The 27,139-nt window shown below is 47.0% G+C and overlaps 6 protein-coding genes across 9 annotated transcripts in view; 2 read left to right on the forward strand and 4 right to left on the reverse strand.

Moving 5' to 3' along the window:
- Window positions 1–174: 174 nt before the first annotated feature.
- On the reverse strand, window positions 175–7,124 carry LOC117592353 (ras-related protein Rab-3). 2 transcript variants are annotated; one of them, XM_034286047.1, is made up of 5 exons: window positions 6,455–7,124; window positions 3,470–3,721; window positions 3,161–3,279; window positions 2,933–3,104; window positions 175–2,867 (listed from the first exon to the last, which is right to left on the reverse strand). In XM_034286047.1, the coding sequence occupies exons 2-5, from the start codon at window positions 3,692–3,694 to the stop codon at window positions 2,721–2,723; spliced, it is 663 nt and encodes a 220-aa protein (XP_034141938.1). In that variant the 5' UTR covers window positions 3,695–3,721; window positions 6,455–7,124; the 3' UTR covers window positions 175–2,720. The 2 variants fall into 2 exon arrangements, with proteins under 2 accessions (XP_034141938.1, XP_034141939.1); XM_034286048.1 differs by having other exon boundaries at window positions 3,470–3,739.
- Window positions 3,929–5,497, forward strand: LOC117592349 (putative carbonic anhydrase 3). The gene has a single exon (XM_034286044.1). It carries the CDS (start codon window positions 3,960–3,962, stop codon window positions 5,346–5,348), a length of 1,389 nt encoding a protein of 462 aa, XP_034141935.1. The 5' UTR covers window positions 3,929–3,959; the 3' UTR covers window positions 5,349–5,497.
- Window positions 7,125–7,402: 278 nt separating the features above from the next.
- On the reverse strand, window positions 7,403–8,880 carry LOC117592351 (D-aspartate oxidase). Its single transcript, XM_034286045.1, has 4 exons — window positions 8,514–8,880; window positions 8,328–8,451; window positions 8,099–8,244; window positions 7,403–8,035 (listed from the first exon to the last, which is right to left on the reverse strand). The coding sequence occupies exons 1-4, from the start codon at window positions 8,699–8,701 to the stop codon at window positions 7,486–7,488; spliced, it is 1,008 nt and encodes a 335-aa protein (XP_034141936.1). The 5' UTR covers window positions 8,702–8,880; the 3' UTR covers window positions 7,403–7,485.
- A 376-nt stretch (window positions 8,881–9,256) lies between these two features.
- On the forward strand, window positions 9,257–15,411 carry LOC117592354 (ubiquitin-conjugating enzyme E2 W). Of its 2 annotated transcripts, none has more exons than XM_034286051.1 (5): window positions 9,257–9,481; window positions 14,177–14,268; window positions 14,495–14,597; window positions 14,657–14,888; window positions 14,981–15,411. In XM_034286051.1, the coding sequence occupies exons 1-5, from the start codon at window positions 9,458–9,460 to the stop codon at window positions 14,992–14,994; spliced, it is 465 nt and encodes a 154-aa protein (XP_034141942.1). In that variant the 5' UTR covers window positions 9,257–9,457; the 3' UTR covers window positions 14,995–15,411. The 2 variants fall into 2 exon arrangements, with proteins under 2 accessions (XP_034141942.1, XP_034141941.1); XM_034286050.1 differs by lacking the exon at window positions 9,257–9,481 and adding an exon at window positions 13,143–13,443.
- A 732-nt stretch (window positions 15,412–16,143) lies between these two features.
- On the reverse strand, window positions 16,144–17,337 carry LOC117592352 (CDK-activating kinase assembly factor MAT1). Its single transcript, XM_034286046.1, has one exon. The coding sequence runs from the start codon at window positions 17,218–17,220 to the stop codon at window positions 16,258–16,260; it is 963 nt and encodes a 320-aa protein (XP_034141937.1). The 5' UTR covers window positions 17,221–17,337; the 3' UTR covers window positions 16,144–16,257.
- Window positions 17,338–18,197: 860 nt separating this feature from the next.
- LOC117579318 (la-related protein Larp4B) overlaps window positions 18,198–27,139 on the reverse strand; it is a 34,437-nt gene continuing 25,495 nt past the window's right edge. Inside the window, exons 5-9 of one of the 2 annotated variants that reach the window (XR_004573461.1) lie at window positions 20,218–20,380; window positions 19,866–20,149; window positions 19,597–19,800; window positions 19,208–19,528; window positions 18,198–19,167 (exon numbers count right to left, since the gene is read on the reverse strand). Coding sequence is in view for 1 of the 2 variants with exons in the window: in XM_034265134.1 (XP_034121025.1) it covers window positions 19,271–19,528; window positions 19,597–19,800; window positions 19,866–20,149; window positions 20,218–20,380 (909 nt within the window). In the remaining variant the exon portion in view is untranslated. Of the gene's footprint in view, window positions 19,529–19,596; window positions 19,801–19,865; window positions 20,150–20,217; window positions 20,381–27,139 lie in introns of both variants that reach the window. The other variant, XM_034265134.1, reaches the window with a different exon arrangement.

Below are 27,139 nucleotides of genomic sequence, written 5' to 3' on the forward strand. Positions count from 1 at the left end.
GGGTCTGGCCCACAATATACGATATCTATGTGAATGTGAATTGACTTATTTAGTTGTAAAGTTTATCAAAATAAATCGTAATGTAAAATAAATATACAAAACCAAAAGTAAGTGCGTGTTTGAGGGAGAGTTGTGCCGTGGTGTGTGCAATGCCAAAAAATAGTCAGAGTTTGGTTGTTTTTCCATACACCTTTTTTGCATATATTTTATTATGGGAATACAATAATTTCAATACCATTATGTGTACATTATGTAGGTATATGTATGTGTGTGTGTGTGTGTGTAAGTATCCTCACGATACAGATGTGTTGGTATTTCAAAAACCATTATTGAATAACATACGGAATTATTTGTTTTGTTTTGCTTCATTTTAGTTGGGTGGCTATTCTGCTGCACATAAAACGGAGAAATGGAATAAAAATTATGATTTGTTTGGAATACGAGTACAAATACGTTTTATGGGTTCACAAATATTAGCTTTGCCCGAGTACACAATGCCATAATCAATATGCTAGTATTCTTCGTTAGTACGAGTTGGAGTGCGAATACGAAATACGGATACGAGTATGAATTTGCTAACAATTTTGGTTTGTTTATTTTTGTAGTGATTTTGTTTGATTTTGGCTTACATTTTGTGTTAGATTAGTTCAGTTTAGTTGAATGGCTTCCATGGCTATGCAGTTGTTTATGTATGTTTAACTATTTTACAAAACAGATCGAATAATGCCGAGTAAGTAGTCCAATGTACGCGTCGTCAGCTGTAGTTTTATTTAAGGCATTGTCGTATGGAATATCTTCTATTACTTAACATTTCCCTCTACCACTATCCGCGCTCCACTCCACATCCAGTTGGTTGTTAGCTCGTTGTGCATTTTGTGTCTGGCTTACATTTGCTCAGAGGTGTGCTTTGGGGGAGGGTGTACATGTGGTAACTCGATTCGTTTTGGGTATTTATAATACAGCGATATGCCTTTAGTTTATATCGTAATTCAAGTGAAACTCTGCGTGTATACACATACATATTTAACATTAACGAGCATTTGCAAATACACACAGTTGCGAGTACATTTATTATTCATTTATATTCAGTTAAAGTTCAGCAGTTCCCCACGTACAGGGTCAGTGTCCCCTCAACTCTGTGCAACTCGGGGGGGCAGCAGCAGTTGGTTGTGTCTTCTTTTACAGCGTAGAAAAGTTGTTTGGGGTGTGCCTATCAAAACAGAATAGTTTGGGGGGCATAGTACTTAGTGTTGGCAACTTAAATGCACCGATCTCTCAGCTGGCTCGGTGGGTTCAATTAATTTCTCTCAATTCAATTTCAATTTCAATTCGCAAAATCGCAATCTAATAATTTGTGCGCTGTGTGGATAAATTTGGGAAATGAAATTAAATTTGTGTGCCACGGGGACAGGAAAGGATCATCGCTGCGATCCTCAAGTTTGCTCCGTCTTCAGCGTGTCATTGTTATTGTCAGAAAGGACGCGAAACATGAAACTGAGACACGGGGAAAAACTGCAAACGTACCAAATGGATCTGGGTAGTATGTACTATGTATTTATCGGATATAGTATGTTTATGTATGTATATTTTATGTATAGCTATGTATATTTCATTTATCAATTGCAACACATTAAAATTTGTCCATTTTCACTACATAAATACATACAGTACACACATCATAATAATACAATAATGATGATAATAATATTTAATAATAATAATGGCCAACCAACCACATGTTCATACATGTCTCTGCTATATGCGAGCATGTATCTGTATCTGTATCTCTTTATCTGTATCTTTTTATGTGTGAAATTGCTCCACAGAACCCGCACAACCTTCCAGCCAAGGCACGCCGGGATCGGGGCAACATGTTTATGTGTGTGTGTGTGTGTGTTTGCTATAGTTACTATGTTCGATTTCGCCAATTTGCTAGCCTTGTGCGTTGTGTGCAAGCATTCAAACTGTACAGTTTAGCCAGCATATGTATATACAAGTGGGAAAGTGCCCAGAAGCCCCTTCCATTAATGGAGGTGGAGAGAAACGGGAATGGAGCTTGCAGTTGCAGTTGAAAGATCAGCACAGAGTGTGTGCACATTTAATTAGTGCTGCTGGGGGCCCTAGACTCCTAGACTCCTAGACTCTCTCTCTCTCTCTCTCTCTCTCTCTCTCTCTGTCTTCGATTCGATTCGTCGCTCAAGGCAAAAGGTTCAAGTCAAGTCAAAGTTCGACAATTTAGTGCGTTTCTGCGGCAGCCGATTAAATTACACGTTACAAGATACAAATTACCAATTATCGATTACCAATTACCAATTACAATTGAAACATTGATTAGATAACATCTCTGACATTTACACGGTAGGCAATCGAACGAGCTTTAAGGATATACAAACATACATACATACAATATACGAGTATGGGCTACAAATACAGGGAGTGCATCATTCAAATGGCACTCGTCGATCCATTCATCTCTCGATTGGTGAACTGACTAAATTAGCTAGCTTTTAGTGCTTTGTTTTTTGTTGTTCTTTTCTTGTTTCTGTTTCTGTTTCTGTTTCTGCTCTGTTTGTTGGTGTCTCAGCTGCTCAGTTGACAGAATGTTGCGAGTTGTTGTACGAGTTGAATCTCTCTCTCTCTCTCTTCTTCTGTGTGTTGTTGTGGGTTTCCGGTTCCGGTTGCTCGTTCTCCTGGGGCTACTGCTGGTGGTGTTGGGCACTCTAACAGTTGCAATTGGCATTGGGCGTGCCCTGCGGCTGGTCCGTCAAGCGCTGCCCCTTCTGTGCTCCGCCCACTAACGTCGGATCGGCGTCGAGGCTCTCGGACATCTTGTCGCATATAATATCCACCAGGCGCTCGAAGACAGCCTAAAGCAGCAACACAGAATGGTTGAAGAATAACTCTCGCAGTGGCCAGCGGCTGACACTCTCACCTTGACATTCACATTCTCCTTGGCGGACGTCTCAAAGAACTCCACGCCCAGCTGATCGGCCAGTTGGCGGCCCCGCTCGAAGCTAATCACGCGCTGATCCTCCATGTCGCACTTGTTGCCCACCAAAATGACTTGGGCGTTGTCCCACGAGTAGGTTTTGATTTGTGTGACCCTGCGGGAGAGGAGAGAGTCAGCGTGTTTGTGTTTGCCTTAGGGATGTGCTCTCACCAGTCCTGAACCGAGTTGAAGCTGTCCTCGTTGGTGACATCATACATCAGAATGAAACCCATGGCGCCGCGATAGTAGGCTGTGGTGATGGTGCGGTAACGCTCCTGCCCGGCCGTGTCCTGCAAAAGTCAAACGCAATTTGGTCAGCTCTTTGATTTACGACCACTAAAAACACCACAATTAACCCGCAGCAGCAGGCTGTGACACACGAGAGAGGGTGCCAAGCTGCGGCAACTTGTTGCCTTGATTGATGGGTGTGCAGCCAGTCAATACATCGAGAATACTATCACAAGTGGCAAGCAGACTTACCCAAATCTGCAGCTTCACGCGCTTGTCGTGGCGAAAGACAGTCTTCACCTTGAAGTCGATGCCCACCGTGGAGACGAAGGCGGATGTGAAGCTATCGTCGGCATAGCGGAAGAGGAAGCTCGTCTTGCCCACACTGGAGTTGCCGATGATGAGCAGCTTGAACATGTAGTCAAAGTTCTGGTCGGCCGCATCCTTCTGCCACTTGGGATCCCCGCCGCTGGCCATGTCTGTTCAGTGCTCCTTGCTGTCTGTCTGGAATACAGGAAAATACTACAAAGGATCAGTTTAGAAGGCTTTGCCCGGCCTGTCAAGCTGTGAACGGCAAGTGGGAAACTCATTCTGGTCAGTCTCATCGAAACCTTCGTATCTGCCACAGCACAAGCTGTCGACTCTGAAAATATTGAGAAATTCTTTTCAAAAAGGGAAAAGTTTGACTTTTGCTTGATTTTTACAAAGTTTTTCGTGTTTTTTTTTCGTGTTGTAAGAGAAAATGTTCGACACCACGCTGGGCACTCTGATTGGCCTCTTGATGCAGATCTGCTGGCTGTTGGCCAGCCAGTTCTTCTGCCAGTTGGTGCAACATCCTCTGCTGAGCAGCGCCGTGTGTCTGCTGCTGAGCCTCGTCCGACGGGTGGACCAGACTGCGCTGCGTGCGCGTTTCCAGCTGCTGAAGATGTGGTTTACACCTTTGGATCTGCCCACTGACACTGACAACTGTGGCTACGACACGACTGACCCTGGAGAGGGGGAACTGGGAAGACAGGGACCCGGGTCTGGCTACCAGAGCCCCATCAATATCGACGAAACACAGCTCAGCCGCCTGGCCATCAGGGAGCTGCTCAACTGGAACCACTACGACGATCTGCCGGCGAGCATTCAGCTCGAGAATACGGGCCATACGGTGGTGCTGCGAGCTCAGTTCCACGGCAACAGACCGACCATCAGCGGCGCAGATCTGCTGGCCAGCTACACCTTCGTGGAGGTGCGCTTCCACTGGGGCTGGTGCAACAGCGAGGGCTCCGAGCACACCTTGAACCACCGCAAGATCCCCATGGAGATGCAGGTGATGCACCGTGCAGGCTCCGGCCAGGCGCGCTCCTGCACCAGCAGCTACGATCTCCTGACCGTCGCCTTCTTGTTCGAGCTCTCCGCACACAACCCGTTCCTGGACCCACTCGTGCAGAACCTCCGCCAGGTGCGTGTGCCTGGAAAGCGTGTGACCATCTCTCCCTTTCCGCTGAGCTACCTCATGCCCGCATTCCGGACTGGCTTCTACTCTTACGGTGGCTCGCTGACCCACCCGCCGTTCTACGAGGGCACCGAGTGGCTCATCTTTCCCGAGACGCTGGCCATCAGCGACTTTCAGCTGCGCCACTTTCGACAGCTGCTGGGCCCCGATGGCATCACTCCCATCACAAGGAACGCCCGTCCCGTTCAGTCTCTGGGCAACCGCAAAGTCAGCCTCAACTGCTTCTGTCCCTTCGATGCCAGTCAGCTGCCAGTCAATCATTGCCAGCAGCAACAGCAGCAGCAGCCGCAGACTGCGGAAGTGAAGCAGAAGCAGAAGCAGAAGCAGGATCAGCCGGTCGCTCCTTTGGTGGCTCCTGAGGAAGAGGGCCTGCTGCTGGAGTCCATGAACACGACCACCATCATAACCAGCGACTCTGGGAACATCTGCATGAGCACATTCATGCGGAAGGAGCAGCCTCAGGAGGACTACAGCACCACAGCCATTGTCCTCCACAGCGACTCGACGGCCCCACAGCCGGAGCAGGCTGTTCAGGAAGATTTGACAAGCAACGAGGGTGGAGCCGATGCCATCAGCGTCGTGGGCGATGGCGTCAACATTGGGCTCCAAGGCCACCCCCAGCTGCTGTGAGTGGGTGGAATGGGCAGCTTGAATTTTGCTTTCGTTTTTGTTTTTATCACGCGGAACCGGATACGCCGCCAGCTGCTCTTTGTCCTGCCAAGACTAATTGAATGGCGCGTGCATGGATTAAAGAGTTGCGTTTACATTTACAAACCAAAGCCCGCGCGGCAGCTGGACTGGCGAATGGTGGGGGAAAGAATGGATGGGACTTGGAAGCAGATTTCCTTCTCCTTGTGGCTGTTCTCGGTATGGCTGTCACGTCAGTGGACTAGGAAAAACAAGCAAAAAGAAAGCAAGGAGCGAGGGGGGAACTGGCACTGGTAGCGGCACGGCCTTGAAAAGTTTCAGCCTTGTCATGGCACGGACACGGGCACAGCCGTTTCAGCTTACAGTTTTCCCATTTACTCTCGACTCTCGGCTCTCGTCTTTCACAATTTCCATATGCAAGGCAGCCAGCAGCTCCCGCTCCTTGGACGCGAGCGGGCGACATTGTGTCGATAATTTGTGTGTATAGACAACTTTATCTGGCTTTTGCCTTCTGCCATGGCTTCTTCCACGTCTCCTCCTGCTTCGCCAGCTTCAATCAAAAGTTGCGCAGCAACAAAATGCTGTCAGAATGCTTTTCTGAGAAAGACTACGACTCTGGCCCTGGCAAAAAGGACAGCCCCAAGCCAATGCTCCTGGCAGCGGCTGTCAAGGAGCAGAACCCTCCACTTCTGGAGCCTCAGAGCACCTTTGGAGTGTGTGGCAGAAGCCGGGGGCACAGCGACAGACAGACGTGCCCGAGTCAATAGGCAGGACAGCCTCTTATCAGAAGGCGGCGTGGAAATGTTTTTATCTGCCTGACTTCGTGTGATTATCGATTTTTTTCTGTTGTTTTTTCGCCTCCATGTGGGGGTGGCTCCATCTGCAGCCTCGCTGTTCATGCGTGCTTCAACTTTTCAAATGGTTAAGCAGCTGTTCGGCGGTCAGAGCAAACCATTGAGCTGTGGCTCTGTGGTCTGCTGTTTGCGGTAACTTTCACTGAACCCCAAGCAATCGGACACCCACGCACGAGAGTGCAATGCGGCGTAATCTTAATATTAAGGTGGGATGTGAGCTGAGGGGCCACTTACTGTGTCTTGAAGGTTGATCCGGTTGCTCCTGCTGCTCCAATAGATCCCGTTAGCTTGTAGATGCGCTGCCGTTGACGTGCGCTGCTGCTGCTGCTGGTGCTGCTGTGTATGTGTGTGGCTCTGTGTGGGAGTAGGTGTGTGCAGGTGTGTGGGTGTTTAGGTGTACACGGTTATTTCGCAGACATACACATACGCAAATCGATAATGTGCCTGGGGCTTTCGTTCTGCTTCTGCTTCTGCTTCTGTTTCTGTTTCTGACTCCGCTGTGTGTGGGATTTCGTGTTCTCTGCTTCCGTCCGTTCGGGGGGTGGGGGTTTGTATTGAAAGTTAGCCTTGGCACTGGCCTAACATACGGTACTCTTTGTTTACGGTTACCCAATCAATTATTCAACGTACGCGCACCCACACGTCTCGCCACAGCACTGCAGTCAATCAACGAACTCTGGAGTCGCCTCGAAGTGGCAGTGCAAAAGATATCTTGCCTGGCCTGCCAATTATTTTCTCAACTGTTTCTCAACTTCTGCTTTCGTCAAACGGGGAAGATCGCATCGACACGTCGTCTTTGCAGGACTCAAATGAGGGAAAAAATTCGAAGCTCTCAGGCTGCGAATTGGCTGCTGCGGCGAATATGCGAAAGTTTTGTATACGTTTTCATATATCGACTGCTGCCAGAGCGCCCTGCTATCTGCTGTGTGTGTGAAAATCGATTGGGGGGCTGTTTTCCTGGATAATTGGGGGCGAGCTTTCCATTCATGTGGCGGGGCGGACATGCGCACAGTTCGCCATGGACACAGATGCGCTAACCAACACTGGCAGAGCGCCAGCTTTTTGAAATCTAATCGAGTATTTATATCGGTTATTGGTTTGTGGTTTATTTTATGGTTTATGATTTTTTTTAATATCCAAAGCTAAGTGCCCTCACGCCATCACAATAAAGGTCCAAAGATCTGCGTGGCTTTGATTGTGCTTCTAAACAGTTTAATGATTGATCAACAAATATAACAATGCAGCCCAAGTACAGCTCTGTCCCCCTACAGCTTGCTATTCCCTGCGAGCATTTCGCGTACAATCTTCACAGCGTACTTGGCTGTGCCAGGCGCTGTGGTCACACCGTAGCCTCCGTGGCCATAGTTGTGGACCACCTTTAGGCGTCTTCCCACCGCATTGGTGAGCAGTTCTGGCTCCACACGAACGATCGCACGGTGCGGACGAAGTCCAACGCACTCCCTGACAATTTCCGCCTTCTTGAGGCTCGGCAGGAGGTCGTAGCAGCGCTCCTTAATGGCCATGCTGTCGTACTTGCACCACTCGGTGTTGTAGCTGTCGAACTGCCGGCAGCCGCCCAAGGTGACCGTCTCGAAGCCGGGCAGCACATACGTGTCGTAGTCGCCATAGAAGGCAGTCTTAATCCACGGCGCCCGCACCTTCAGCACCTGACCCCGAATGGGCACCAAGTGCTGATCATTGCACAGCTCCTTGGCTCCCATGCCAGTGCAGTTCACAAGGACATCAAAATTCTGCGGCACATCGAAGAAGTTCGTCACATGCTGGCGTACCACTTGTCCCCCATTTTTGAGGAATCTGCAAACGAATGTTGGGAGTGATTGATTGTTGGTGGTTGCACTGGTTGGTCACTGCACTCACTTGCTCGTGGCGTAGGGCAGGAAGAGGCGACTCTCCGTCAGGCAGGTGGTGAAGAAGGAGCCGTACTTCCATCCGCCCTGGCACAGCTTCAGCTCCTCCTCCGTGGCGCGTCGGTACACGGGCAGAAGCTTCTCAATGAAGTGGTTCTGAAAGAAACGGCAATGTCTCGTTAATCGAAATAAGCCAATTCCGATAAGAAGCGCTGATAGAGAGACGCCTGGCAACTTACCCGCACGATGGTGGGGGAGGTGCGCGAGTATATGTAGCCCGACAGCTGGCACACGCCTGCCAGAGGAGCCTCCTTGGAGCGACGCAGCTCATCCCAGTAGTTGAAGGCATCCGTCATCCATTGGCTGCAATCGAAAGAAGCATCAGAATGTCGTACTGGACATGACCTTGCAGCAAGCGATCGTACTGCGTAATTTCCTGGGTGGGGCCCATGAAACTGGTGCCCGGTCGAAAGATGCCCGCCGCCACATAGCTGACTGTGTCCTCGTTGAAGCGATCGGCAATGATGGACACCTTTGCCGAGGGAAACTGCTCCTGCAGCTCCAGGGCGGTCGTGAGACCAATAATGCCGCTGCCTAGCACTCCGAAATGCATGGTTGATTCGCTGGCCAATCCCGATCCGGTACTGAGCAGCAGCAACCTGCAGCTCAATTATTTAACGGCGCCCGGCACTTGTTTAGATAGTGAGTGCAGCTTATCAGTCCATTATATCAGTAAGAACATTTAAAACAAACTTCTCTCTCTCTCTCCCTGTGCCTGGTTATCTTTTCACTGCTCATAATCTTTACTCGATTGGTCGAGAAAGAAAATGCCGCTCTTTTGCTATCGTTTTTTGAATTCACTTCAATAGGAATCACAATCAAAAAAGTGAATTTAATCAATTTCAATTGAATTTAAAAGAAACAGCTGTCTATGTTTTGTCTATCGACATTCGATAGAAAATACTTGACTATACCAAAATACTAAAGGGAAAGTACTAATATCTCGCACTACAATAACTTTTCATTCAAATTTGTGAGCATACATTGTCGTTTTTAGGTCGCTGGGAGCATACAATCAAATTCAACAAAAAAAATTACTTTCATAAAGGCAGCTGCTCAGCTCCTAGCTCTGTGCATATTTGTGTATTTTTGTGCGCCTCTGAGATTTCCGGCACATGTCCAGACGGTCACACTGCACTCTCAACAATATTCAATTCTTAATTTTTTTTCTAAAAACAACAATAAATTAAGAACAAAAGTAACGGCACACAGCACACAGAAAGGCGCTCTTTGAAGTCCAGTGGCAGCTACAGCAGCACTGTGGAGCAGCAGTCCCAGAGGCGTAACCACGGAAACCTTGAGGAGCAACATGACGGCAATGTCGCCCAGTGAGGTGAGTGTTTGGTGCAGCCAGCCCTCCCCTCCCCAACCCAACCCCTTGACAAACACTAGCACTTGTGCAAATGTTTGCTTGCTGCCGGCGTTTGGTTTCGGTTGGACTCCGCCCACCTTCTCCAGCTGATTGTTCCGTTCGATTCCTCTTCCGCAAGCATTGCACAAGGTTCAACGTCACCTTATCGTTTTTTTTTTCGGCAACCTGAGCTCTGAGCGCTGAGCACTGAGTGCGGCGTGACGCATTCGCAAAGAGTGTGGGGCGAGACGGCTTATCGGCGAAAGCCCAGCTCTCCCAGCTTCCTTGAGTGTCGAGACGGCCGAGACTCATCTCTGATTATTATATAATTGCAGCAGGCAGGCAGGCGCAGCGGCGGCAGCAATGAAAGAGCCTCTTTGTCCCGCATGGCCTCTGCACATTGAGGTCAGTGAGGCAGGCCTTTTGCGACCTGCTAATTGCCACCCACGAATACGGATCAACAAATCGACCCGCATGTGCTTTGGCCTGTGCTCCCTGTGTTTATGCAACCAAATGCAGGTCTCCCCGTGCACCGACTGCCGTGCACATTCCTGCTGCCGTTTTGTTTATGCCACGTAAACAGTGCGCCTGCAGAGTAGCCTTGGCTAGCCCATCGATCCTGTGCTGTGCTGTGGCCATTGTATATGCCACTCTCATATGGTTGCTCTCACATCGGTTGCCCTCGGCACACACATACCGGCGCACACTGTCTGCCGAAAATAAAAGCTCATCGGATCTGCCTCTGCGTCCATCGCTTTCAGTCAGTTTGCGTTGACACGCGAATCCGCACGCGCCGTTCTATATGATATTGTGACGCGAAATCCAGTCCGAAGTGGTTAGAGAAGTGCTCCTCAGATTCTGTCGCAACTTTTGATCCGTTTCGTTTTGTTTTTGGTCGTTTCCCCTACCGACCACACGCAGTGTCATTCGTTTTCCCCCGAGTGACATCTTGGCACGCGTTCAAAATATGAATTGCTCGGCACTCCCAAGCAACGACGTCTAGTTACGCCTCGAGACTTTATAAATAACCAAATTCTAGCCATCTATCTCTGTGTCGAAATCAAACTATCAAACTATTGGCTGTCGCCCAGTCTTGGCAACCAGTTTATGTCGCTCCAACGATAATCTGGTCGATAATTAGGAAGTCGTATCCAGATTGACGGGCTCTTTCTTGTTGATCTGCTGCTATCCATCATGAAATATGCATGGGACGGGCACGAGTTGAGACAATGGGAGTGTGGGCCATAAGGAAGTGTTTGCCCATTGATGCGCTACCCAGAAACAATGAGCGAGCGATAAACGATTAACGAGGGAGTTGAAATAACAATTCGGATGAACGCAGCTCCATCTCTGTTCTGTTTTTGGGGTTATCGCAGTCAGTGACCGCGCCAAACGTGACGAGATCTAGGCCCTGTCGATTACAGAGGGGAAAGACCTGTCTCTTGTATTTGCCTGCGCAATTCTCTGATCGTTGTGATCAAACATCACTCAACCTTCTTTTGATCAGCAAATGTGTCTTTGCCGGCCGGTTCTTGCATTCCTTCCGCTGTCCGTTGTGCTGGTGGGGCTCGACTTTTCAATTATCAATAAAACACAAATTAATCATTGTTATTGTTGCGGATTGTTGCCGTGATTTACAGATTTTACAGCGCTCTGCTTGCAAATTGTAATGCATTTCATTTAATTTCAATTGAATTGTGTCTGCCACTCGCTGCCTGCTCCCATTTGGATCGCATTTTATGGCACTTACACGCGCCTTTCACGTGTCGCCACTTACAACACGTCCTCCTCGCGATGGAAGCGTCAGCAATCAGCTCAGGGGATGCTCTATCAGCACCATGCCACTGGACGGGACTGGTCTTGGCCGGAGACGAAGACGAAGACGAAGACGGGGTGGACTGAAACTTGTTGCCTCTGCTTTGTCATCCAACGTGAACGTGACGGTGCCGCGGGCTGGGACAGTGACACATGTTCGCCGCTCACCAGGCAGGTAGAGCTCAGGTTTCCGCTTATTTAAATCCCGAAAAATATAAGCACAATCTCTGACGTCAGAGCGGCTGAATGATGACGTAGCAGTATCGATTGCTGGCGAAGGGCAGAAGGAAGAAGGGCATTTAGCAGCAAGTTTAAGGTTGCAACAACCGATGAAAAACAGACGACAAAAGAGAGAACAAAAGCACAATCCCAAGTGCAAGCCCATGCTGCGCCCTGTCCCTGCTGGGCCCTTCTGTAATGCGCTTAGCATTGTTCTCGTTCAGGAAATGGTTTTATATGGCTTTGGGGCATGTGAAAGTTGCATAATTTGGCCAAAGTGGTTCTTCGGGTTGGTTTATTCCGGTCTGCCTTGGACCTGCCCCTAGCGTGATTCAGATTCAAAAACTGAACGTTGAATGTGGACCAAACCAATTGCCAAATGCTTGTGGGTGTGCATGTGAATCATTGCCGCCCCCAATCCCAATCAGCTGTGGAAAAGTTTATCAGCCTCGAATACTTTTGGCACGCTTTTTCATCCGCCACCAGCCCACAAGAGTATCGAAAATTGTTTACACAAGAAATATTCCCCGAAAAATAGCGTAAAAAATAAGAAACAAAGACTCCCCCGTTCCCCCTTTCCCCTTCCCCTGTCTGTCTGTCAGCTTTTGTTTATTTGTTTACCCTCTGCGCTGTGCGTTAAGTTGGGAGCTGCTCGAGTGTTATTGTTTAAAGGAACCACAACAGACTGTAGTACGAGTAGCTGGCTTTAGCTGCTGCTCTTGCCCACAAGCCAAAGACTTATCATCCGATCCGAGCGAGTGGTTTTTCCCAGACTTTGGCATTAGATTGAATTGCATTTCGTTTGTTTATTGGTTTCGTTTAGTGCTTCTCGGGTGTTGTTGAGCTTTCGTTTCTTTACTTGATGGGGTCTAAAATAAACTCGAGTTACCCTCACCCCAAACCCCCACGCCAGGTGTGTGTTTATGGGCCTCCCCCCTAACCAGGGTTCTTACTAATACCTTTGGGAGCAGCTATCTCTGCCTTAATTAGCTTCTAACTGCAGTGTTCTCGGGTGAAGTCAGCTACTGCAGAAAGCAAAACACCTCAATGTTGCATCAATTGAAGTGTCTGCCCCATTGGCGTACGTCCCGTGGCCACCTTTGCATCTTTTGTTCCCAGTAGCCATATATATTCGTATTAAATACTCTTCTGTTTTCATTTGTGTGCCCCTATCTTGGTCCCTTATCTAATCGGAATCCTTATCAGGTAATGCCTGCGTGCCCCGATAAGCCCCAATGGCCATTGCGGGAGAGTCGAGAGGGGAACTGTGTGGCCATCTCGTGATCTGGGAGAGACAAACCAGCTGTGGCGGGCAACTTGTTCGCGTATTACGAGTATTACAAACTAGTTTTGGTCTCTAGGTCTCTCCGCAACTCCTCTCCCGCTGCACTTGCGAATTCCCATTTTCGATGGTGCAAAATGAATGTATTGTGCAGCCCGCGGCGGGGCAGGCGACGAGGGGTTAGCATCGAACACAACGCACACAAGCAAACACGTCGCGCCGTCATGGCGTAGCGCCTCGCCTTGCAGTCTCGACTCTCCCGCAAGTTTCTCGCCGATTTCCTGCAGTCGTCCGACGAACGTTGGCGCACTTGGCGCACAAAAGCAGAGCGAAGCAAACAGAACCGAACTAAAAGTTGAAGTTTATCTAGGCAACCTGTGAAAAGTGAGAGAAACAAAGAAACAAAAACAAAAAACAGAAACCGAAAAGTGTCGAACTAGTGAAAAATTGTGAGAAATTCTCAGATATTCTACACGAAAAAAAAACAGTGTGCAAAATGTTGAAACTATTCAAGAAAACCAAAGACAAAATACCCAAATCGGAAATAATCACCGAGCCAAAAGAGCCGAAAACGCCGCCCGTCTCCAAATGCGGCAAGCCCTTGCAGCTGGACAACTCGCGCTGGGAGGCAAGTATCCAAAGAGAGAGTGGCAAGCAGAGAGAGAGAGAGAGGATGCAAGAGAGCAGTTCGAACTTTGACCAGTCTGTGGGATCGCATTCAATATTGAACCAAATGCAATTTATTTCGATACTTTCGTATGGGTTCTGCTGCGGTTGCGTCATTGGATGAGTGTGAAATGGGGACAGGGGGTAAATGGGCTTCCAAGAACTCTCCTGGCTATCCCTAAGACGTAGTAGTGTTGCGCTTATCCCTTTTTTTTTATCAGAAAAACAACATTTGAATCCATATTATTTGACAGACCGAGTCAATGGGCGAAAGGAAAGTAAAGGGAAGCTGAAAGAAGGAAAAACAGTCGACAGCTCTATAAATTTCAGTGACATTCGTTTTTATCTTATCGTAGACCATTATATACCACCACATATGACTATGTGCCAAGTGCCAGCCTACTCTACTAAGTATTTATATAGCGGCTATTGACGTTTGTAAGCCAAAAGAGAAATGGCGCAGAGATAAGGCTGTGGTCTGGAAAAAAAGGTTTTCAAAGCACAAAGCGCAATTCCGATGTGCAAAAAAAACACACACACACAAAACAGGCAACAGCAAAATGTGGCCTGGCTGAAGGTGTGTTTTTTATCGATAAGATAAACGGAATGGGAGGGCAGAAAGTACTGGCATGGCCATGCCGTGCCATGCTATCAAAGTAATTCGCTAAGCCTTGCTTTTCCTTTGTACTTTACAGCGCCGGCTGCACAAAGAGCTGATGTCCCTGATCAAGGAGCCGCCACCGGGTGTTACCGTCGACACCGAAAGTGTACAGCAAAACCTATCCGAGTAAGTGCAGCAGAACCGCGCTCAGCGATCGGAGTAGGCCAAGTTCAGCGAAAACTGAAACGGGTTTCATCCAGACGCACATTATAAAAGCGCAAACAAATAAAAACTTAATTTAGCACCGGCCTGAGCTGCGTTTTGCGAATGTGACAACAAAGCCAGCAATTGTTGGACACTCACTTACCCGTACACCGTACACCGTACACATCTCTTTTTCCCTCGATTACAGATGGAAAATAAACATTAAAGGTTTCGAGGGCACCCTTTACGAGGGCGAGGACTTCCAGTTGCTGTTCAAATTCAACAATAAATATCCCTTTGATTCGCCTGAGGTATGAGCAAGCGAAGCACAACACACACAAGACACTGACTGTCCTTTGTCTATTCGCAGGTGACCTTCATTGGCAGCAATATACCCGTGCATCCACATGTCTACAGCAATGGACACATCTGCCTGTCCATTCTGACGGAGGACTGGTCACCGGCGCTGTCCGTGCAATCCGTGTGCCTTAGCATAGCTTCCATGTTGAGCAGCTGTCGCGAGAAGAAGCGGCCTCCAGACAATGCGCTCTACGTCAAGACCTGCAGTAAAAATCCCAAAAAGACTAAATGGTGGTACCACGGTGAGTACAGTTTGCATTTTGCCCCAGCAAAATGTATTCGAGGCCCGATCTAATAATTCATCCTTTGTGTTTATTCTCCCGTCCATGTGCAGATGACTCTGTTTAGTTAAAGTTGCAATTTATTACTACTGCCGCCTGCTGCTACTGCTGCTGCTGTTGTTAATACAGAAATAGAGCAAATATGAGGAATACATAAATAGACACGCAGCCAAATCGATCCCAGGCAGGGGCACACCACACATGACCCATCCAGAAACTGCGCCAAGACACTGAACTGCTTAAGCTTTAGAGGAACTATCACAGGAGGAGAAAGCAAGAGGAGAACATCAAATCAAATCAACAATAAGACAACTAACTAACAGTAGTGAATGGCAAACAATCAACGTGCCGCCGGTCAGGCATGGCCCCACTCTAATTCTAGCTATCTGTAATCAACGAAAGGCGTGTGCGAAACCCTATTACTAAATGTTAACATTTTAAATTAGATTATTAAGACCAAATTAAATGTTATGCTATCATCTAACTAAGCGTATGTGAAACTAAACACAATCTGCCAACTGTTTGATAGTTCTTGAAGATGTGCCCCCCGCGCAGCAGCAGCAGCAGCAGCTTCCACATTCCACTGGCAGAAACCCCTCGAGAAGCCGCTGCTTGGTCCTGGCTGGAGACAGAACCCGCTTACGGGTACCACCCCACCCTATCGTAACTCATGAGTCATTGTAGTTAAGTTGAAACATTTTAAATGTATTAGAAGCCACATCTGTATATCGCAATCATTACCATCATCCGCACTGCACACTCTGTAATCTTCAATCATTTGACCATTTCCCCATTCAACCGGCATCCTGCATCCTGCATCCGACATCCGACATCCGACATCCATGTGCTTGGCCAAAAATCTCGCTTGTGGCACGATCGCGAAACATATTTACCTCTTACTGTTCAAGTAGATCTAGATTCTAGAATGTGACGAGCTACTCGTTGAACTACCTTATAATTTATCTGTAATCTGTATATTGTATAAAAAGAGACCGACCTACCCCCCTCCCCCAGTAAAGCCCCCCCTGTATGATTGTCTAGGATATATACATACAACGCCTACGTTTATATATATATATGTATATATATGTACTGTGGCAAGTATTTAATAAAAGCAAGTCTGTAATCAAATGGGAGCGCCCGCAGACTCTCGACTTCTCGACTGGTTCCTTTCCCACATCGCAACAAATGTTAAATGATAATTGATAATCCAATGTTCATTGCAGTAAATTAAGTAGATATATTATGGTATGATGATTGGATTATATAGGACACATTTGTTCAACAAATAAGCGTGCTGTGCTCTAGTTCTGTCATCCTATTCGGCCGCTCATATGCCCGCTGCCACGCCCGCTGTGGGAGTGTAGAAGAGACCCTGCAGCGCTTCCTGGAGGGCACGCTCACAGGCCATGGTGGAGGTGAAGCCGCCGGCGTTCTCCTGTTGCGTCTCGGGACGTATGTGGGTGATGTAGCCCAAGGACTCGATCTCATCAGTGGGCGGTGGAGTGGGTCCGTCTGTGATGGCAATCATCGGCTCGTAGACAAAGAGCGGACCCTCCTCCGACTTTGGTACGGGAATCAAGGTGGGATCTGCCGTCTGACCAAACTTGATGCCCGTCGAGAACTCATTCGACGACTTCGGGGGCGGCAGCTGCTTCTCCTCCTCGCGCTGCTTCTCTGCCTTTTCGGCAAACTCAGTCACAATCTGGGCAGCATCCTTGCCGCTGTACATGAGCTCCTCGATGAGGGCCTGCTTATCACGGGCCTTCTTCTTTTTGTGCTCGGTCTCCAGCTCGTCGAGCTCCTTCTTGCGCGACTCCTCCTGCACGCGCTCCAGCTCGAGCATCTCCTCCAGGGCGGACTCATCGCGACCCACGCGCGTCTTGTTGCGCTGGATAACATCACGGTTGTCCCGCTTGTAGGCCTCGATGCGTTTGTTCGTCTCGATGATCTCGATGTTGTTGCACAGGTTGTACACAATGTCCTCGATCTCCTCCAGGTAGTCGTTGTACTCCTCCAGCGTGCCGAAGTCCTCTTCGCGTTTGTTGTAGTCGCGCAGAATGCGCCTCCTGATGTCCACCTCCTTCTCCACTTGGGGATCCTCGAAGAGCTGCACGCGGAAGTTGTTACGGCGCAGTGGCACCATGCACTCGGGACATGCCCCGGATCCCTTTAGAAACAGTAGGTCCACGCACGACTCGCACAGCGTGTGGCCGCAAACGTTGACCATCAGCTTGAGCGACGGATTCCTGTACTTGGTGGTCTTGCACCGCGGGCATGCCTGGTCTTCCATGCTGCTGGATGGACCTGATAGAGCGTCTAAGTCCTCAAAATCAGGACTATTTACAAATACAAATCTTATTTATATATTACTTTTTTTTTTATTTAAAAATTTGTCCACTATCGATTGGTGCCACTATCGATGTATTCCCAGCCCTAGTTTCCAGCGGAATTATCGATCAAATATACCAAAATATACCATCTTATTTTAAAAAAAACCTTAGTCTTAAAATCATATTCCACGATTTCTGTGTTCCATTTGATATTACTAGCATGTACAGACTTTCAACACTGAAACAATAATTTAATCCGATTTAAGAATCAATTTTTCTTATTATAAATATGAATTTATGTTTTATATATTTGTGGTGTTCGTTCCGCAATCAATTCCTTTTTGGATTTCAAAATCTTTAGTAAGACGTGTACCTCGTCCAACCAATTTCGCTGTAGCGATTAAATTAAAAAAAAACAATTTTGTTATTTACATATATTTTGTATAGTAAAATTCAAATACAACAAAATTATTTGTTGTACAACAAACACGTCGCTTCGGCCTGAAAGTATGCCACACGTTTTAGCATAAACCCAGTCCCCAAAAGATACTGCAAATAATGCGACAAAATACTATCACGGCACCCCGAAAGTATGCTACACATTTGTATTCATAAGAAATCAATTCATTATAAATGCATACAAAATGGGTTCTTAATGTAATTTATGTTATATGAGCTTGCGTGCTATTCCGTTATCCAAGTAGGATGCGGGAAGAAGGTCGCAGTGACGGCACATTCACGCTTTGGCTCCATCTGTATCAACACTTAGTTGATCTCAGTTCTGGGATTCGATATAGATACAAAAGTATCTTCCATCAGAAGTATTGAGTATTGTCTTTCAGATGAACTTTCCATACGAGGCATCTCAGGTATCCGAATGCGCATATCTGAAATGAGAAATAGCGGAGCTTCTCACATTCAACGGTAAAAACTAAAGTTTTCTTTTAACATTTTTATTTTGAAACAGCATACGCGGTAGTTGTTCACATTAAGAGTAGATTTTAAATATGTTTCCTTGAAATATACACGCGTAATTATGTTAAACGTATTTTGATATATTGTGTGTGTGTGTGTGTGTGTGTGTTTGTGTGTGTGTGTGTATATTTTGAGTGTGTATATGCATTAAATAATTCAATAATTTACATTAATCAAGCCCTGCCTGCGCACACGCCACACTGCCATCGAGGCAGCGTGCTCTGCTCAGCAGTAATCTGTCGTACATTTGCTTTAGCTGCATATAACATTTACATTTACATTTAAATACATTCAATAAACAGTAGTAGTGACAACATATACACCTCCTGCATGCAAGTATATCTTGGATTTATATATGTAGCTATGTGAGTGTGTTTGTATGTAGATAAAAGCATTGCCAAGCCGCTGAACAAATATACCCGAAATGATCTCGGATTCATTATTTGCATGTGTAATACTTGAGAGGGAGAGAGAGAGAGAGAGGAGTTTTTGGGGTGCGACTGTGGATCCGGTAGGAGGGTTTTGTGGTGATTAAAAGCACAGGTTGAAATACGAGGCATACATACTGTGACACTTCGTAATAGATTTAGACTAACTTACGCACTAGAAAGAGGATCTAATGATGTATACAGATTGATTTAGTCAAATATATGTAGGCATGTACATATGTACATATATACGGGTAGTAGTGGGGAGTGTGGAAAGAATATATTAATAAGGAACCCAAAGAAGAGTCGAGAAGGCGAATCTGGCCTGGTCTTTGCTTTGTTTGGGCTCTCAACAAATTTGTCGATTCAATTAGAAATCGAATCACTGTAAATATCACAATTTAGTTAACACATATACAATTAATAATTAGAATTAGAATAACTAAAGTAGGAGTAAGTGTACGTAAGCTGCTCTTTCGTCATTAACAATTGAGATGCTGCCCCTACAGGTGGCAACTGTCGTAGCCTAACCGATCGTGATCGTGATCGTCTCGTCTCGTCTGGTCTGGTCTCGTCATGATGATGGTGCATGGTGGAGATCCTCTGCCTAGCCCTGCAAGGCGGTGACCTCCTCCTCCAGCTCGGCATCCACCTCGTCAATTTTAGAGCCACTGCAGCCGCGACACTTGCAGCAGATGATGCAGGGGGCGGCCAGCAGCAGTAGTGGCGAGGCCACTAGCAACAGAATACCAAAGCCAGCAAAGATCCCAATGACCTGGGCGCGATGCCACACAACCGAGGCACGCGAGTGGCCCAGCTTGTTCTTGCACGGACCCTTGTCGTAGTGACGCAGCAGAAAGTCGTCCTACGGGGGAAGACAGACAAAATTGAGTTATTCGATAACGCTCGGGAACACAACTCGACGAGACTCACATCCAGACTGGCCAGGCAGTACCAGCAAAACACGTGCTTGCAGCGCTTGCACATCATCTGGGCACAGCCCTCGTCCTTCTCAATGGGCACCGCGCACATGGGGCAGCACTTGATGAGCTCATTGTCGAACGGTATGCCAATGTCGTCCTGGCCATCGGCAATCAGCCGGCGACCGAATTCCTCGCAGCTTATGTTCGGATGATACTGCAATGGGGAAATGAAACAGGGATGAGTGCCAGCCAGGATTGACAGCAGATGCGTCCACTTACAGCCTTCTTGCAGAGTGCACAGAACTCGTCCTTGCAGGAGGGACAGTGCACGGACAATGAGAGTACGGCTGCACCTGCACCTGCACCAGGTCCGCCTTCGCTTGCCACACCCACGGTAGCGCCACCGCCACCCTCCAGTTGCGGTGTGTAGCTCTGTGATGTCGAGGGCGACTCATCCATTTGGCAAATGGCGCTGGCTTGTCCCTGCGCTGAGCCGCCCACCATGCAGATTGTCTCGCAGCCAGCACGGGGGCACCAGGTGCGTGTCTTGTCCAATTCAATCTCTAAAAGAAACAGCAGGCGGATAATGGAACTTCTCGATTTTGAACTGTACTTTCGACTCGCTTCATACCTCGATTCAGACGATAGCGATGATGTTTCTTCAGCAGGTTCGTTGTGGTTAGATTCGCAATTTCGGGTAGGGAGATGGCGCCCTGTGCCGGGCACTTGGCATCCGGACACGAGATCTCGTAGGCGCCCTCGGATATCTCGAACTCCACATAGGCGCGCATGCACTGCGGAGAGGAAAGGAACGACCAAAAATTTTATCAATTAGCCAAACAAGTTGCACGTCTTAGACATAAGCCAATTTAAGCGGGACTAAAGGATATTTGCTTGCCGCTCTCCTTTGGGTTGGGGGCAAAAGTTTTGTCCCCCCCAAGCATTTAGCAACTTTTGTTCACATAGTTAGGGCCAGCCGCAAAACTGTGGCTTCCAAAATAATTCCATCCATTCCCCACCCACGCACAGTGACACAGAAAAGTTGTTGCTGCCTCAGCGGATGCTTTTATAAATAAAGATTTAAAAAAGTTTCGACGCTTCCTTCCTTCCGTTTCCCGTTGCCACATTAAAGTAATGCGATTGCAAACGGAAGGCAGGAGGCCCAAGGATTCTGCCAGCCCCTCTCGCGGCAAACATTTCTTGTGGGGTGGCTGGCAAGCGGCAATTGGGCAAAAGTCTCTTTTGCGGCGAGCAGCAGTCCGTCTCCTTGTGGCCAACTTTCTGTTTAGACGTAAATAATTAAAAGTGAGTTTCGCTCTCTCTCTCTCTCTGGCTCAAGCAACTTTTCGTTTTTCTGGCAAAGATAATGAAAATAGATATTCCGCTGAAACGAAAGTTTGCATTTAAAGCAGCTGCAGTAAGGCCCCCCCGTCTGGGTTCAGGGTAATCCCCGTGACGAAGGCTTTACCTGACCATCAGCAAATCGAGAGCCTTCGCCTGGCCAGTGGCCCTGTGGCAACAAGACACAAAACACACATGATATTTGTATATATTTTGTATTAATAATGGCACTTGGTAAATGTTCAACGCCATCAAATATTCTGCCAGAGCCAGAGACAAACTTTTGCATGCACTCCCAGACAATAAATTACCTAAACATTTGACACAAAGTCTTATGGTTTCTCTTATGGTTGGTTGTAACAAGTATTCTCACTTGCACCCAAAGCCTGTTCCTTGGAGTTTATGTTTTCGTTGTTGAGGCCCCCACTTGCCTCCTATCTCTAATGGCATTTCCATAGTTATTGCTGAATAATTCTGATATATGGCTTCAGTACAAATTTGAACTTTTGGTCTCTCCAGATAGGAGAGACTCTTCCCTGTTCGTATCATCAATGGGCACAATTTTAAAAAGAAACATTAAAAATGACTCTGGCCTCTGTCTGTCCCCGCTCGTTTTATGCCATTTCATGGCTTCTCTTTGGCGACTTTCTTTCTTAAATAATATTCGCTAGCTGGAAACTCAATCAAGGAAGCTTTCGCTTGAAGAAAAATGAAAGAGCAAATCAAATCAAATTCCAATGTTGCATGCGAGAGTGTTTCGACCAGACGATACCCTCTGCTTGTGTGTGTGGCACTTGGAACTGTGGCGCCAAAGGGGACTCGTTCCTGCTGGCTTATCAGGTTCATAAGGATTCAATGCTCCCACTTTACGGCAACACACCAGAGGGTATCTACATACATACACCCACCATCAGATACACACATGTAATGTAATTAGCCAGCTGTATATGTCATAATCAAGTAGATTGTAGCATACTCTTCTGCGCCCAAGACGAACTGCTAATTGGCAGCAGTTGCTCGTGGAGATTGAAGGAAGGAATTAGCGGTGCGGGTGAGCAACGTGCATTAAAAGGCACTGTTATGAGTGTGACACACACCCACACACACCCACACACAGAAGGTGTAATCCTTGCTCAGATATTGCCAATTACACACACAGACTGAAGCTGCTCCATAGCCGCCTCGTGTCCGCTTTAATCTAACTCATTAGCGACGACACTTTAATTAATATGCCACATAGTGTCGCCTCGCTGCCAAGATGTCGTCCGGCAGCGACAACGTGCCCGAGGCGACGCGAGACGCGTCATAAATGCAAATTTATGGCAAATGATTACATTAATGGTCCCATGATGGTCCAGTACCAGTACCAGTACCAGTCCTGGTCCAGTCCTGTTCCTGCCTCGGGCCGTAAACTTTTAATGCCACATTCTGATTTAATTAGTGTGATTTACACTGGAGGCCACGTGGACGTGTTGAATGCCAATTGGAAGAGCAGCTCGGATTAACATGGCAGATACTGTGTGTGTGTGTGTGCGCTGACTGATCTATTTGTAGTGTGTGGCAGCAGCTGGCTTGGGTTGGGTTGTAGGAGCACATTAAGTCAATCCAATAACACAGGCCGACAATGACAATGGGCTCGACTAGGAGGAGCAGGATATTAGCCAAGGGCAAGACTACACAATCCGCTTAGTCGTTGTCGTTGTCACTTGTTTGTGACATAATAGAACCAAACACGAGCGCAAACTGTAGCAGCAGGAACTGCTGTGGCAACGGCACAGTGGCGGTGGCAAGTGTGGCTTGCATTTGCGGTTTACTTTTAGAACTCCATATGCGGCGGAATAAAATCTAATTTAAAATTTAATGGTGCTGATGGGTGCAGGCAATACGAAAGCAATCAAGCGAGAATCTATCATGTTCCGTGATGTGTTTATGGCTTTAAGCTCTACCCAACAGAAGCCCACATTGATGCCCCACATTTGTTTCAATGTTGGACAAGGAATGCCTTCTGCATTTCCCATTCTGGCCGAATCGAAACCCTACCCCAATGGTGTTGTGGAACTGTCATAAGAGCTGCTAGCAAGCCAACGGGACCCTCTGTTTTCCCCGTCTGTTTGCCAGCGCTTGGTGTTTGGGTGTGCAAAAATGGATTTTAAATTGCATGTCCAAAGCTCCACTTCCGGATCCGTTGTTAATGGCATCCTCCACCGGGCAGCACAGCATTGAATTTCAATTGATTGGAAATGCTCCGCTCTACGGCAAATATCCTACCCTTTCCTCCACCCCAGCAACGAAATAAAAAGCAGAAACTCCGGTTTAAATTTCCAAATTTTTGCGTCAAGCTAAGCGGATTGTCGCTAAGTCGCTTTCCATTCATCCATCCTTCCTTTCGCTCTGTTCTCGTTTTCTTTTTTGGCACAAAATTTATTTAAATTATGCTAAAACCTTAAGAGCCAGAGGTACAATGGCAAAGAACGAATGGAGAGCCGTTCTCTATGATACGACTGCGAGTATCCATGAAATGGGACAGTCGACCCAAAGCAGAGCCACCAGAGCTGTACGACCAATCATCATCCCATTGGCAGACGGCTTTGGGTCTCATTTCCGGTCTAGACAAATCTCAATGGACCAGCAAGAGGGATCTGTGTTCAGGCAATGATATGCCAGCCGCTTTAAACCAGTTCAGTTGCAAGAAGATTATACACTGAGAACCATCTGGTAGTAAATTGCCTAAATCTTCGATTGCCTGAAACCAATAGCTGATTTCTATGGCCCTATGGCTCTTCACAGCATCAAAGCGAAATGAGAGATGGGAAATATGTGTGGCAGCAGCAGCCACGTGTGAAATGTGCAAATGCAATTTGGTAAAGTTGTCAGCTCTCGACGCCATCGTAAAGTGAATCAAAATTCAATTTGACGCCGGAGGTGCGTGCATATGGGAATGGTGTGCCATGCATTTTTTACGCTGCACTTTTTTCACAGTTTTATACCTCATGCGACAGGCAACAAAGTCAATTAAAAAAATAAAATAAGACAAGAGAAAAGAAAAGAAAGACAAAAGCAAGAGACACACACTAAAAGCAAACGTAACTTTTTCAATTTTGGCAGGGAGAGGGAGAGAAAGCTCGTAAAATATTCGAGCTTTGTAAATGATATGAACACATCTAGCCAGATCCCGTTACATTCTCTCGTCGCTACTCAACAGCGCGCTCCGCTACCAATGCTCCCTCTCTCCTTCGCTGCCTGTCAGTTTGCCTCTTTATTTGCACATCTCACTCTGCGAGCAGAATGCCTTTGCCGAATGTCGAAACTTTCGTACAGTAAAGTTTTATGCTTGTCCCACTATAAAATACCGAAAGAGTAAGAGCGAGAGCGAGAGCGAGAATACAAATAAACGAAAAGAAAAGGCAGAAAAGAAGCTGTAAAGCAAATACCAACTAGCGGTTTCTATGCGCCAACGAACAACTTTTGTTGCGATCCATTCCATTCCTTTCCTTCCCATCCCATTCCATCCCCCCCCCCCCCTGTTCTTTGGGGCAAAGTTTTGCTTGTTTGCAACTTGTTTTGCTTCTGTACTGAATGTCATCAAAAATGGGAGCAGAAATATGGAATGTCTGTGGTGCATTCGCCCACAAAACTTTTTGGAAACTAGTCCCAGCAGCAGCAGCAAGCTGCCTCCACTCAACTTGCCACTCTTGGGGTACATAGCTGTTTGCGATTATATAACATAACTCGATACTCTCGAATTTAGCAGCATATTCTATTGCATTTCTGTGCAAAGGATTCCTGGAAGGTGTGGCTTTGTAATCTCCCCTACCCCTACTGTGCAAATCGAGCAGCCACAGCCAGCCATTGAGCACAATGGAAATGCCATCAAGTCAGTGTGTTCGGACTACAAAGGGAACCACAACGCACTGCACTGCACGCCCCCTGCGCCCCATGGCAACAGAGCCTCCAATTCCACCAAGCTGAGCCATGTCAGCAGAATAGAACGGGTCTCCCAATCAGATCCAGTGCATTCCTGCCCTGCTCAGCATTATCAGCATTCTCCTCCTCCTCCCCCATATACGGTCTGTTCACAGTGCCAATCCGATATACAATCTTCTACTGATGATATTTTAATTAAAGTGCTCTAAGTTGCCTTAAGTAATTATCTTAAATTGTTCGCCTAAAGCACTGCGCACCACTTTACCCAAAACTTGCATCTCGCTCGCTTGCGGAAGCTCTCCCCAGTTCTCTCTGGACCTCTCGCTCTCTCTCGATCTGCTGCGCTTATTGCAAGCTTCGCCTTGGGTACAGGCAATCTCTCTTGTTTGACTTCTTGTCTAGTCTTCTCTTGAAGCTATTCAAACAGCATTGAGAATTTCTTCATGCTAAAGACATGGACAATGCAATCGATTAGACAGCCATTTCCGAACCGACTGCTGCAGGTGTTCGAACGCCCATTATGTGGCCACAACATTTTGGCACTCTCAGCAACTGACCAACACATTGATGGCAGATATGTACCATCCATTTAGCTGACCAATGCAGCTATCCGATTCCTTTGCACATCCCAACACTTCCGCTTTGTCCAGCCCAAACACACACAAAGAAAGAGGGACATTCGGTTTGAGGTTTAAGCCTTGGCAAATGGACCAAAGCTTACCCCCAGCTGATAATGATGATGCCTTTCAATTTCACTGCCAATTTGCTGCATTAATCTCTCCACAAACAACGGAACAGAGCAAATATTTGCCAGGCAATTGGCTACGCGACCGACATTTCAATTTCTTTCAACTGAAACACGAACAAAACCAGAGAGAAACATTTGCATAATAAATGAGCAGAGCAGGAGAAAAACAAAAACGGATTTGGGCAATTTGGCACACGTTAACTTAATGCTTCAACCGAGATCAGATCAAGATGAATGGAGAGGAGACTAGAGGATACCCAAAGAGAACAGTTCCCTACAATAATAAATGTATCCGCAGAGTTATATTTTAAAATATTGTGGCCAATTTTCTGAGCGGAGATGAACTGCAAGCAGCTGAAGCTCAAGCGGAAATGACGCTGCCGAACCGGACCCGGGCCCGGACTTGACCAGACCCAAACGGAAATTACTTTGGCAGGCACCCACCGCTTTCTGCCTTTGCGTGTCAGGGAGCGGGATCCGCGACGTCAACAAGTTCATAACCAAAAGGCCAGAGGCCCTCCCACCCAGATGCCTCCACGGAGCGGGGGCCATTTTGTGAGCTGTTTTCGCGCGCCTCTTCAGCCATAAACATTTACAAGCCATTTTTTTCTGGTATGCCAGTCTATGCCAGTCACGTGCTCTCTGGCTTTTTATTTGTTTACTCGCTCTGCTGGAAAATGGTAAAATGTTCACTGCAATTACCAGTCGGGACTCGGTCCACCACACACAGCAAATGTCTTCCCTTTAAGCCACTCTTCCACTCTCTGGGAGTAATAAATTTCCTCCTTGAAGGAGTGCGGGTGCTACGGGTATCTACGGGAGGATATAGCACAATGGGGCGCCAATTTCTGGTGTCTGCTGCAAGTAAAACCAAAATGAAATCATTCCAGCAGCTGCTTCCCATAAGTCTCCGCCGAGTCAAATAGTAAATTAAGTGAAGCCGGGAGAGAATGACAGTAAAATGGAAATGATTTCAAATTAGATCCAAGTGTGCGACTCTACGACCACCCACTGGGCTGGGCTCTTGAATGGAGAAGTTATCTTCGACACTTTATGGACTTCCCCGACAAGTGACATAATAAAATAAAGTTCGTTTGCCTTTGTACTTATGCCAGGAATACGACATTTGCATTTATGGAGATTCAATAACCCGACGCTACGGGGTTATAAAAATAAGATTTTTACTTTAATTTAAGCTTCCAGTCTCGGAGTCGGAACTCTTTACATAGGGATTCATTAGTGTTCTCTTATTTAATCTTTCTTTTCAAAGTGTTCGCTCCTTGCCCTTATTTAAGCCGACTTTGTTGAAAATTGAGTGGACTTTCATTTCATTACAGCATAAAGCTACCTTACTTCATCTTCTCCCTTTATCTTTCTCCTATTCTGCACTCTCTTCCCCGACATCACCATCTTCATCTCTCTCACACTCTCACACGCTGGCTCTCTTTTGAATTTTGAGTACTTGACAGCAATTTGTTGTTGAGCTTTTTAATTGCTCTCGCGAGTTCTTTCGCTTGGCTTTGCCTTTTGAATCTCTCAT

Source organism: Drosophila guanche, unplaced genomic scaffold (assembly GCF_900245975.1).
Source record: "Drosophila guanche unplaced genomic scaffold, DGUA_6, whole genome shotgun sequence".
NCBI lineage: Eukaryota > Metazoa > Arthropoda > Insecta > Diptera > Drosophilidae > Drosophila > Drosophila guanche.